We start from the raw sequence: 13,041 nt of genomic DNA on the forward strand, positions 1-13,041 counted from the left end.
TCAATCAAGGTAGTTTACTTACTTGTTAGAATCAATTTTGGAACCCTAAAACGAAGACCTGAAAGAGCATCTATCTCAGCTCGTCCGGAAAGAGGAGCGAGACAATTCAAATCCTCACTCAGATAAAACGAGGTGTCTTGGAAAGGTATTATCGAAGTCACTTCTAGATTCTAATTCTATTCTTTTGGGCTCATCCGTAGGGCAGCTAGAAGGCATAGGTTCCGTATCTGGTTTTGGAATATGTATTTCAAAATCTTTTTCTCCTGTACCCATTTCCCTAAACTTCGGTGATCTACGATTTCACTGCCTTGGTTGGCCACTATGCCTACTTATCTCCAATGCCTCCTTACTTTCAAATAATCTGTTAGGCCGTTAAGCCCCCTACAGAGATGAATTGATCGATTCATCGGATCCTAGGTCGGGACTGCAGAAGAGCCCGACTTTATAGGATTATTGGCACTAGCGCTTTATTTTAAAAATAAAAAGTAAAAAGTAAAGGGTTTGAAAACGTAATAAGCTGCTATTCTAGGCTTACTTCGCACATTGAGTCTGCTTTATATATTAATAAATAAACCTTCCCGTAAGTCAATTGCTCTTGGTTTTGGCACTCTAAAAGAGAGGAGGGGGGATATCGTAAATCCACCCTGCTACTGACTAAGCTCTAAGTTAATGATTGTTTGTCTTTAATTGAGAGAATCAAAGCTAGAGTATAGAGATGGACTGAAAAATATCTATTATATGTCGGACAAAAGGTTCAATACACGCTGACGAATCAGACAAAAACAACTGAACATTAGTAACTTAACTCTACTACACATAAGGTCCAATTGCAGATAGGAGATTGAACCATAATTTTTCTTACTAAATTCAAGTCAATCACACTAAATAAATTAATTTTTTTATTTAAAATCACGTCAGCTCAAAATGATAGTAACATAAATATAATTAATACTTTGACAAACAGTAGATAAATTAATTCAGAGATAAGATCAGTTTCTTCTTTTTTAATTCTCAACAAGTCATAGATATTTTCAAATTTAATATTAAAAAACACAATGCTTGATACAGATATAAAGAAAGAAAAAAAAGGCCTTAATCCATTCCACACTTAGCTGTTGACCTTTTACAAAACAATAAGGTGATGAAGATAAAAGCATGACACACAAACACACACACTGTTGCATGTCGTGTCAGCTCAGTGGAGAAAGACAACTTGTCAACCTCTATCCATCCATCTCCACCTATTCTCATCATTCACAACAAACTTTCCAAACATAATTCCAATTTTTTTTCCATTTTTTTCTATATTCCTACCTCATCCAATCAAATTACAACAATTGATATTTTTCAAAACTGGTAATTTCCTTTCCTCACCTCACCTCACCTCAACTATTTCATGAAATTTTTAGTATTTTTTTTACTAGAGGCTCTCTTTGTTCCTTCCTTATTTTACAACAAGTTCTGTCCATTCATGACAACAATCTCTTGTTTGGTTGCTGTTTCTTCTCTTAGCTGTTTTCCTTCTGTATTACAACTATCCATCTTCCTGTTTTTATCTTTTCATTCACTCTTTCCACCCACTCTTCTCTCTCTAACCTTATCTACAATCAAGTTTTAACCTTTATTCACTCTTTCACCCCTCACCTCTTCCCTTTTCATACTTTTGTATTTTCTTTTTTTTATTAACAACTAGTGTTATCTATCATCTATTATCTATTATTATCTATCTGACCCAGAACTCAAAATCTTTTCTTTTTGTCTTTGTCATTTCACACACACTCTTTGTTTCTGAGATGAGATGAAACGGTGCTGATAGTGGTTGCAAGATTGGATTTTTCTGTTATATTTATTATGTGTAGAGCAATGTTTATGCTGTGTTGATTTGGACTTTGTTTGAGACACTTTGAGTGAGGAAAATGGTTTCAAGATCTTATTCAAATCTACTAGAGCTAGCTTCTGGTGAGTCTCCAACTTTTGAACATATGAATAGGAGGATTCCTAGGATTATGACTGTTGCTGGTTTGATATCTGATGTTGATAATGATGATGAGCCTTTGGAGAGTGTGTGTTCTGACCCTTCATCTTCATCTGTTCAAAGAGAAAGGATCATAATTGTGGCTAATCAGTTACCTATAAAAGCTCAGAGGAAGCAAGATAGTGGTAATAGCAGGAGTAATTGGTTTTTCAGCTGGGATGAGAATTCACTTCTGCTTCAACTCAAAGATGGGTTAGGAGATGATGATGTTGAGGTTATTTATGTTGGTTGTCTTAAGGAAGATGTTCATCTGAATGAACAAGATGAGGTTTCACAGATTCTACTTGAGAGCTTTAAATGTGTTCCTGTTTTTCTCCCTGGTGATATGTTTACAAGATACTATCATGGCTTTTGCAAGCAACAGTTATGGCCACTGTTTCATTACATGTTGCCTTTGTCACCAGACCTTGGTGGTAGGTTCAATAGGTCACTGTGGCAGGCTTATGTATCAGTCAACAAGATATTTGCTGATAGGATTATGGAAGTGATTAACCCTGAAGATGATTATGTTTGGATTCATGATTATCATCTCATGGTTTTGCCAACTTTCTTGAGAAGAAGGTTTAACAGAGTGAAACTTGGATTTTTTCTGCATAGTCCTTTTCCTTCATCAGAAATTTACAAGACATTGCCTATTAGGGAAGAACTTTTGAGAGCCCTTTTGAATTCTGATTTGATTGGTTTCCACACTTTTGATTATGCAAGACATTTTCTCTCATGTTGTAGTAGGTTGCTTGGTCTTACCTATGAATCTAAAAGGGGTAATATTGGGATTGAATATTATGGTAGGACAGTTAGTATCAAGATTCTTCCTGTTGGCATACACATGGGTCAGCTTCAATCAGTTCTAAGCTTATCAAAGACTGAAGAGAAAGTTTCTGAGCTCATAAGACAGTTTTCTGATAAAGGAAAGATAATGTTACTTGGTGTGGATGACATGGATATCTTCAAAGGGATAAGTTTGAAGCTATTAGCCATGGAGCAGCTTCTTATTCAGCATTCTGAGTGGCATGGAAAGGTTGTATTGGTTCAGATTGCCAATCCTGCAAGAGGGAAAGGGAGGGATGTGAAGGAAGTTCAAGAAGACACTAAGGCGACTGCGAAGCGGATTAATGAAGCATTTGGTAAACCTGGTTATGATCCTGTCATTCTGATTGAGGAGCCGTTAAGGTTTTATGAAAAAGTTGCGTATTATGTTGTGGCCGAGTGTTGTTTAGTGACTGCGGTTAGGGACGGAATGAATCTCATTCCGTATGAATATATAATCAGTCGTCAAGGGAATGAGAAATTGGATAAAGTTCTGGGAATAGGTTCTTCTTTAAAGAAAAGTATGTTGGTTGTGTCTGAGTTTATTGGTTGTTCGCCGTCTTTAAGCGGAGCTATCAGAGTGAATCCATGGAATATTGATGCAGTAGCAGATGCAATGGACTTGGCTTTGGAAATGGCTGATTCAGAGAAACAGCTTAGGCACGAGAAGCATTATAGATATGTTAGTACTCATGATGTCGGTTATTGGGGTCGCAGCTTCTTGCAAGATTTGGAAAGGACTTGCAGTGATCACGTAAGGAGAAGGTGGTGGGGGATTGGTTTTGGATTGAGTTTTCGAGTTGTAGCACTTGATCCGAACTTCAAGAAGCTATCAATGGAGCACATAGTTTCAGCTTACAAGCGGACAAAAACTAGGGCGATACTTCTCGATTATGATGGTACACTAATGCCTCAGGCTTCCATTGATAAGAGCCCAAACAGTAATTCCATTAAAATGCTTAATAGTTTGTGTAAAGATGAGAACAACATGGTGTTTCTCGTCAGTGCTAAAAGCCGAACGAAGCTTGCTGAGTGGTTTTCTCCTTGTGAAAATCTGGGAATTGCTGCTGAACATGGTTACTTTTTAAGGTAAATTGCTTGGGACTTTTGACCTTGGTAGTCACAAATTCCATGCAGTTAGCACATTGATTGCTGTTGGATCAAGGTCGATCCAGATTCAACTCTATCTAAAGGCTGTCGATGTGCCGACTTTGAAAATTTGTGTATGCAGACAATCTAATTACACCTTTTCATGGTTTGATGCTTCTGTTAGATTATAACTTATGTCGGGCTTTATGAATTTCAGACTTAAAGGGGATGCAGAATGGGAAACCTGCGGACCTGTAACAGACTCCAGTTGGAAACAAATTGCTGAGCCTGTGATGAAGCTTTATACCGAAACAACAGATGGATCTACGATTGAAGATAAAGAGACCGCACTTGTTTGGTGCTACGAGGATGCGGATCCAGATTTTGGATCATGCCAGGCTAAGGAACTTCTTAATCACCTTGAAAGTGTGCTTGCAAATGAACCGGTAAAAGTGAAGAGTAGCCTGAATAATATAGAGGTCAAACCACAGGTGCGTATAACATTTGTCTAATTATAGTGATATATTCTTTCTGTTTATTTGATACTGTGCATAAATGTTTATAAGAACTTACAAAAACAACTTAGGATCCATAAGCATACTACTGTTTTCAGCTTATGCAGAGCTTAAACTAATTCCTGCTTGATTATAGAAACAGATAAGTTATACTATAATCACTTATTGAGTAAGCACTTAAGTTGAATATTTTCAAGTCCCCTAATCCAATCCTACATGGGCTTGTAGTTGTTAACTAATACTTACATGCATATACCTATATATGCACTTGCAGGGTGTGAACAAGGGGCTTGTGGCTAAACGCCTACTTTCAACCATGCAAGGAAAGGGAATGTCACCTGATTTTGTTTTATGTATTGGAGACGACCGATCTGATGAAGACATGTTTGAGGTAATCACTAGCTCCGGTCCTTCCATGGCACCCAGGGCTGAAGTATTTGCATGCACCGTCGGTAGAAAACCCAGTAAGGCAAAGTACTATCTGGATGATACTACTGATATAGTGAGAATGGTGCAGGGTTTAGCCTCTGTTTCAGACCAAACAGTTTTATTTTAGGCATGGTAAAGATAATGGTGAAAATTGAAATGGTTACTTTCCTGGATATTCCATGTAAATTATTATATATGGGTTCTGTGTTTTGGCTCAACTTCTCAATTTGTCTTGGGAAAACTTGTAAATATATTTCTCATCGTGAACCCTGCTTTGCATACCTTAATCCACATGATACTACTGGTTGTTTGGGATTTTACTGATTCCCTGGAAAGTTATTCATTTGAACGTCCATTATTCCCTAGGAAAAAAAATGGAACTTCACTTTAACACGAATCATTTGGAAGAACCTGAATTCAAATCCTAGATGACACGATCTTTTTATCAAATTTTAATTATTTCTGAGTCAAACTGTGAATTTTAGAGTTCCCTTTCTCTGTGAACCGGAGGGTGAACACCAAAATAAAGGATGCTCTAAATGAAATTATTTATAGATTTAACAATGAGTTACAGCATGTATATATAGCAGAGTTTGGTTAAAATAAAACATATGTGGCAGAGGTTGGTAATATAGATCAGAAACCAATAAAAGCTGAAAGGATAAGAGTTAATTATACAGGTGACTTAAGAATAGGATGAAATCTGAAAATTATTTAAAGATTTGAAGATTCAAAATATATGTGGGCCGATCTTATGCCCTGATATCCCTTCTCCAAGCAATTTGATTCTGCTGAAAACGCCTCTTTGTTCGTCAGCATAAAGTTAAAAAACATGCCCATATCAAATAGTTAGCCACTGTGTTAGGGTGCTTTTTTCCCTAAAAAAACATGAGAGAAAAACATGTAGAAGATCATAGATCCAAATGATCATGAGAAGGTATTTCAAGTTACCTTCTGTCACAATATCACAACATAAAAAATGGAGTCAGACAATGAAAAAGTATTTGAGCAATAATGACAGCGATAAAGATATTTGAAGAATGTTACCTTGTCTCTGGCAGAAAGGATTCTTCCTCATCTGGAAGCAAAAATGGAAAACAGTCAAATCCCATGCCATCTTTAAAGGCCTAAGGATCCATTCATGAACAGTAAGAACAGTTATGAAACATATAAACTTATGAAAATCAAACTCTTGATAAGGCTACATTCATTAGTGGCTTACATAAGTCATTACTTAACATTTTGTACTGTTCAAAAGCCAAAACACACTTTTATGTTTTCTTCAATGAAAGGAAGGGAGGAGAAATCAGAAGACAACCTCTAAGAACTCCTTATAAATTTTAATTCAGAAAACAAACTCCTGAGTCACGGTGTTGTTCATACGGTAGGCAATCAGAACTCATTTAAGATGCTTGTCATGAAATCAGACAATGTATAATCAGGATCCAAACCCTCTCTTCACCAATTTGAAACCACAATCTTGCTGCAGCACAGCCAGTATCCTAACTCAGTTTTAGTCCTGACTTCAGTTTCTTTGCTTTCATAATCCACCTCTCAGTTAGTGTTTACATGCTGAGTTGTCACTAACAACCCAGTGGCTGGGTTTAAAAACAGGATTTCTAATCATAACTGGACTGCCACTTCACCAATAATCACCACATGAACAAGACCCGTTCTTGAAATGGTGAAATCGACTATTATCCCTTACGACAATTTCCCTTCCAACAATCTTTGCTATAAATTTAATTGCAGTGTGGCAGTCTGTGCACACCCGAATGTTCTTTATTACTCGGATTGTTGTACCAGCAGTAGTGCTAATGATGCCAAATGCTATGGCAAGTCTCTCACTGTGGTTATGTAACAACTCGCGTTTATGTTCCTCATCAACATCATGGAGCACCTCATTTGTGTCAAGGACATAACCTTCTTTCTCCATCTGTTCCAACAAAACATTCAATGCCTCGTTTATTTTTTCATAATAAGGATGTGATTTATCTCCAGCCATAAAAGTATGCACTTCTTTTCCAACCTCAATCCAGCTGCATGCAGGGGTCTTCTTCAAGCCCTTTTTTCTCATTTGTATTCTCAATCTTGCAGCATCTTTCCATCTCCGTGCAGCTGAATAGATATTTGACATTAAAACATAAGCCCCCATGTTTTCGGGGTCAATCAAAAGTAACCTGTCAACAACCTTTTCAGCTAATTCAACACTCTTATGAGCTCTGCATGCAGCTAACAATGTTGACCACACACTCCCAGTTGGTTGTACACCCATGTTAGAAATGAAATCATAAGCTTCTTCTAATCTTCCAGCTCTACCAAGCAGGTCCGCAACGGCAGCATAGTGCTCCAAACCAGGAGCAATACCAAAATCTCTCTCCATACTGTTAAAATACCTCCAAGATTCATCTACCAATCCGGCATGACTACACGCAGTTAAAACAGCCATGAATGCCACGTAGCAAGGTCTCACTCCATCCTCCAACATGTTTTCAAACAAGGAAACCGCGTCGAGGGCATGCCCGTGCATTGCACATCCCATAATGATTGCAGTCCATGCCACCATATCACGTTTCTCCATTCTATCAAAAACATATCTAGCCATCTTAACGTTACCACATTTTGCATACATGTCCACAAGAGAGCTAGCAATAAACTCGTTATCATCAAAACCAATTCTAACTATACATCCATGAAGCTGCTTCCCCAAATTCAAAGCAGTCAAATGAGCACAAGCAGGTATAACACTAGAGAAAGAAACAGGCATAGGTCTCACATTTTCCTTCAACATCTGACGAAAGAATCCAAGCCCTCGATCAAATTCACCATTCTGCACACAACCAGCAATGATAGAGTTCCAAGAAATAGCATCTTTTCGCGGCAAGAGGCAAAAAGCACATAGCGAATTTTCCAGTCTATTACACTTTGCATACATATCAATCAAGCTACTTCCAATGAAAACATCCCCATCAAACCCATTTCTTACAGCATATCCATGAATCTCTTTCCCTCTATAAACATCAACGTGCTCAGCGAAAATCGGAAGAATACTCGAAAGAGTAAACGAGTCAGGCTTCAAATTACCATTCTTCCCCATCTCTCTAACCATGTCCAACGATTCAACAAACATCCCATTTTGAGCATACCCTGCAATAACAGTATTCCACGAAACAACATCCTTAACCAGCATCATATCAAAAACCTTCCTAACACTATGAATCTCAGATTTCCCTCTCTGAGATAATTCATCAAACATGTTGCCTGCATTTGCATTAACATTAAAACTATGAAATTTAGCGTACGTGTTAATGAGTGCATTGGCAATATAGAGATCAGAATCAAGACCAAGACGAACGGTGGAAGCGTGAAGAGAATAAGCGAGTTTAGCGTGTTTCAAAAGAGTGGAAGCTTTGATGAGAGAAGGGAAAACATTACGATTAGGCGGAACAGAGAGAGAGCGCATGGAGTTGAAGGAAGAGAAGGAAAGGTGAAGAAGGGAGTGAGAAGTGTAGCATTTGATAAGGGAAGACCATGCGAGAGGTGGAGGAGGAGAAGGAAGGGAGTTGAAGAGGCGGGTGGAATAGTGTAGGAGGTTGAGGTTGGAATAGAGTGAGAGTACGAGGATGTTGTCTTCGTGGGAGATTCCTTTGATTTTTACGACATGTGCGTGGAGTTGTTTTGCATGTCGTGTTGAAACTGAATTTGTTTTGTTTGAGGTTGTTCTTAGGATACTGATCACCATGTGTTGGGTGCAACTACTCATTTTCTCTTCTCTTGATGGATGATGATGGTGATGAGTCTCTCTATGGTGTACAAATCCAAACAATTGAAGATTATAAGTTACTGTATAACGTTAATCAGTTCATATATTTACGTGTTTCGATCCTTTGTCTCATGTTTCCATTCGGTTCTCATCTCAACCATTCATTCATCATATGTTGGTTTACTTATCAAATTCAAATCTTCTGTTAGCCCAAAAACCGAGTTTGATAGCTATTGCTATGGCCTACGTATAAAGTAATTGGAAAATGCCCTTTCTACACCTCACAACTATGAAAACCTTAAAATGCCTTTAATGTATTTGAAGTTACATTTTGAGACGCATCTTTTATTTATCTCATTTTGAATAAAATATGGTTTAGAAATACATTTTTTATATTATTTGGATGTATATGGAGATACATCTTCGAAATGTTCCATATATATATTTATTGTGTTTTTATTCACTGAGTTGATTTAATTAACAATTTAGTGATGTTTTCGGAGATGCGCATCAGGATAAAACACCACCTAGTATGATCTTTTTCTTCATGTTAAAAGAAGTTTCTCCTTTCAAAATTCCTAATTTAGGGTCTCTGAGGACATACTTCTCGTTTGTAATATCTAAAAATTCGGAGAGTTGTCAAGCTAGAGTGTCGTTTACCCTTGATTGACAACGAAGGAAAGATACGGTTTACCATGCTTGAACTGAAGACATATTAGGATTTAAATGTTACGTGGAGTACATTTTATCGTTACTCATCAAATGGTCTGATTGAAACGAATGTGACAGTTACAAGATCGACCGAATATATTCTAAGGATGTTGCAACATCCTAAACCACTCATTTTTAATGAAATATAATGTTAAATCTATGTTAACGATTATCAAAATGTAATGTTTATTTTGAAGATAATTTATTTTGTTTTTTCATTATTCTGTTATTGTTCTTGGTTGTTTCTGGTTTGAACTAATAAAGTATATTTCAGAGATGCATCTCCGAAAAACTCAATGAATATTGAACTAATAAGGGATGTTACAGAATGCATCTCTGAATTAACTCTTTATGCATACAGAGATGCATCTCCAGACTAAATTTTAGTAAAATAGGGGGTTTCTCAACAATTTCATCTGACGTGTGTGTGAAAAAGGTGCTTCAGCAGATGCATCTTCAAATGTTAGGGGCAGTTGTGACTTTTCACGGTGGTGAAAGAACATCTCTAAAGTTGGAAAAAGTAATGCCCACAATTTTATATGAAGAATGCATCATAACTATTTTTTACAAAAGTTAAATATTTTTGAAAATGTAACACTTACGAAGTAATAAAATATATTTATATTCTCAGTAGATATCATTACATTTGTGAAGAAATATGTTCAAATGTTCAACAATTCACTTATTCATTTTTATTGATGAAATTCTCAAGTTTTAATATAAATAATTGTTTTTAAAAATCTTAAACCACTTTCATTTGGGATAGTCGTCATCTCATTTGGCATGGTTATGTTGTCTCACGTCATTTTATTTGATGTGAGTATATGGTTAATATTTTAAACTCAATAAATTTATCGAGCTCTAAAGAAAAATAGTCCATGATCTGATCAATCCAAAGGAGTTTTGAAAAGGTCGTTAGAGGAATCAGGAAGGCATGTTCTTAGGCCGCATGACTAAAGCTTGGATCGCCCGACCATTTCTATATGTTGCCAGTCCGCCTCTTCAATGTATGGTAGATGAGTTCTCCTTGAAAGGATCTCTTTTGCATACCTGCAAAGTAGGAAATCGCTCATCCATTCCAAGAGGAAGAACAATTCCTCCTCTACTCCCACATGCTCATTGGAAAATTGAGGAAAAACCATTTCCTTCCCATGATTAGGCCCATTGTGGTATCTATAAACATCCCAATCTTTAGGGTAGGAGAGATCGATTGAGTATTCACATTTTGAGAGCATAGAAACCCTCTTGTAAATACCTTCGTAAGCTAGGTCATCTTCATTGTATTTTTACAAGTACAATTAGCGTCTACTGTGGGCTATCGGTAAAACTAACATAGGTCACACCTATCTTTAATAGTCATTCATCACTGTCATCTTCTTCAACATGGTGATACGATGAGACACCACTACAACTAGCAACTGCAACATTGAGGTTTTATCAAAGACACGTACAATAACTTTTGGGAGGGACCAAAATGGATCTTCACTCTAAATAAAATAAAAATTATAAAATTAAATATTATTAGATGTGTTTGGTGTGATTTTATAAAAATCACTTGAATTATATATGATTTTGAATTGAATTTTCAAAACCGAACCAAACAGCACACATATATTTTAATACTTTTTTTTATTTTCTATATTACATTAATTTATTATTAGTTTATTTTTAGTTTTTTTATACAGTGATCAACTTAATTTAATATTTTATATATTTGAAACATAATCGACGAATTTATTCCGTTATATTAAAATTTAATATACTATATATTATATTTGATAGCAACACTTTTATTTTAACATGTTTTTTCTATAATACTATTATTAATATTTTATAAATTTTGATATGTAAAAGATGATCCAAAATAAATCGGCTAAATTTAACTTGTATATTTAAGATTAATTTAAATCGTGATTTTCAATTAAATTGAACCACATGTACTTTTAATTTTAAATTAAATGAAATTTAAAACTAATTCAAATCGGACCATAAAAACTCGTAGGTGAGACTCACAAGTCACTTGTAGTATAAATTACAGGGTTAATAGGTATTTTGTCTTTGCCATGTGGGTGAACTTTGAAAAATCCTTTAAAAAAATTAAAATTCCGTATTTAGAATGTCAAGATTCTCTCGTTTTGACCTCTTTTAGAATCTATCGCATAACACTATTTTTTTTTTTATTAATGTGAAAATTTTAATTGACTTTTTTATATATTATTTTTTAGATTAGATTTAATATTATTTTATTATTATAAAAGCGCCTTACCACCGTGATGCATAAGCTATTCTTGTAACAATGCGCAAGATAAATAATAAAATGTTTATTTAATATTATAATTTTTGTCTTTTGATTTAAAGTAAGAAAAATCACAAGATAAATAATAAAATGTTTATTTAATATTAAATTTTATTAAATATTTCAATTATTAATAAAATATTTAATAATTATTTAAAATGTGATTGTATAATTAATAAGAAATACTTATTTATTTCATATTTAATATTTTTAAAAATAATTTTATATAAATAATTAGTAAATTGTTAAATGTATTATTAATTTAATCAGTATTAAATAATTAGTAAATTATTTATTCATAATAAATAGTAATTAAACATTATTAATTTATTTTAAACGAAATAACGAATAAATTATATAAATATTATATATTAAAAAAATGTTACGCTTTGGAAAATATTTAATACATTAATAATATATTATTAAGTAATCAATATTTTAATAAATACTCATTTATGTATAATACATTAATAAGAATTATTTAAATTATATATATGCTTGTCACACATATACACTTTAAAAATACTATTACATAATTATTTTTAAAAATAAATATTTAAAAATATCTAATACATAATAATGTTTATGGAGTAATTTGAAGAATTCAATCTTAAAAAATCTAATCTTAAATAAATTTAATCTTTCAACATTAAATTTAAATGATTCAACCAATTTACTCAAGATTAAATTTTAAAATCATTTAAAAAATTCAATCTTGACAAATTTAATCTTAACGAATTTAAATGATTCAAACAATTTATTGAAGATTAAATTTTACTTTATAATATATCCACAACCACAAGTGTTAAACGTTCTTCTCCCTCTGTCTTAATTTTTCTTAGTTCAAAGCGTCATTACTAACTTGAGTTGATGACAATATCCATTAACTACAAATGGAAATAAACACCAGCCACAGAAGTTTATTTTATTTAATTGCTTGAAAAATTAAAGGTTGCCTTCACAAATAGGGAATTAAAATAACGATTTCTGAGTTATGATTCTTAATTTCTTATACACCTCACATTTCTCTACTCTAAACATTATCATTCATTAGAGATTCAAAGTTAAATACCGCAATATTTTGCATCATGGAGTTATATGATTCTTATTCTATCATGTGTCGTTGATAGGATAAGACCATTAATAGATAGTACATCTTAATAATAATAATAATAATAATAATAATAATAATAATAATAATAATAATAATAATAATAATAATAATAATAATAATAATAATAATAATAATAATAATATTATTATTTTAGTGTGTGGAATGTATGATATGATGACATATTAATTAATGTGTAGTCTTGGCTCGTAAAAGGGGATCTCTTGTTATTTTCTTTAATTCACATTATTAGTTGTTGACAGGTATGTAATTTATTATGCAACA

General features: G+C 33.9%; 2 protein-coding genes across 2 annotated transcripts; one reads left to right on the top strand and one right to left on the bottom strand.

Annotated features, from left to right (window-relative positions):
* The first annotated feature begins 1,153 nt into the window (after window positions 1–1,153).
* On the top strand, window positions 1,154–5,195 carry LOC131604022 (alpha,alpha-trehalose-phosphate synthase [UDP-forming] 6-like). The gene is made up of 3 exons (XM_058876512.1): window positions 1,154–3,931; window positions 4,149–4,422; window positions 4,721–5,195. The coding sequence occupies exons 1-3, from the start codon at window positions 1,917–1,919 to the stop codon at window positions 5,000–5,002; spliced, it is 2,571 nt and encodes an 856-aa protein (XP_058732495.1). The 5' UTR covers window positions 1,154–1,916; the 3' UTR covers window positions 5,003–5,195.
* Window positions 5,196–5,313: 118 nt separating this feature from the next.
* LOC131604023 (putative pentatricopeptide repeat-containing protein At3g23330) lies at window positions 5,314–8,860 on the bottom strand. Its single transcript, XM_058876513.1, has 2 exons — window positions 5,923–8,860; window positions 5,314–5,753 (listed from the first exon to the last, which is right to left on the bottom strand). Exon 1 carries the CDS (start codon window positions 8,636–8,638, stop codon window positions 6,518–6,520), a length of 2,121 nt encoding a protein of 706 aa, XP_058732496.1. The 5' UTR covers window positions 8,639–8,860; the 3' UTR covers window positions 5,314–5,753; window positions 5,923–6,517.
* Between the last annotated feature and the right edge of the window lie 4,181 nt (window positions 8,861–13,041).

This window comes from Vicia villosa, linkage group LG5 (genome assembly GCF_029867415.1).
Source record: "Vicia villosa cultivar HV-30 ecotype Madison, WI linkage group LG5, Vvil1.0, whole genome shotgun sequence".
In the NCBI taxonomy this organism is placed as follows: domain Eukaryota; kingdom Viridiplantae; phylum Streptophyta; class Magnoliopsida; order Fabales; family Fabaceae; genus Vicia; species Vicia villosa.

Bases quoted from the DNA above. Each gene is read 5' to 3' on its own strand.
- LOC131604023 (XM_058876513.1), bottom strand. From the start codon at position 8,638: ATGAGTAGTTGCACCCAACACATGGTGATCAGTATCCTAAGAACAACC.
- LOC131604022 (XM_058876512.1), top strand. From the start codon at position 1,917: ATGGTTTCAAGATCTTATTCAAATCTACTAGAGCTAGCTTCTGGTGAG. The intron at 3,932-4,148 runs GTAAATTGCTTG...TATGAATTTCAG, and splicing joins GAACATGGTTACTTTTTAAG to ACTTAAAGGGGATGCAGAAT. The intron at 4,423-4,720 runs GTGCGTATAACA...ATGCACTTGCAG, and splicing joins ATATAGAGGTCAAACCACAG to GGTGTGAACAAGGGGCTTGT.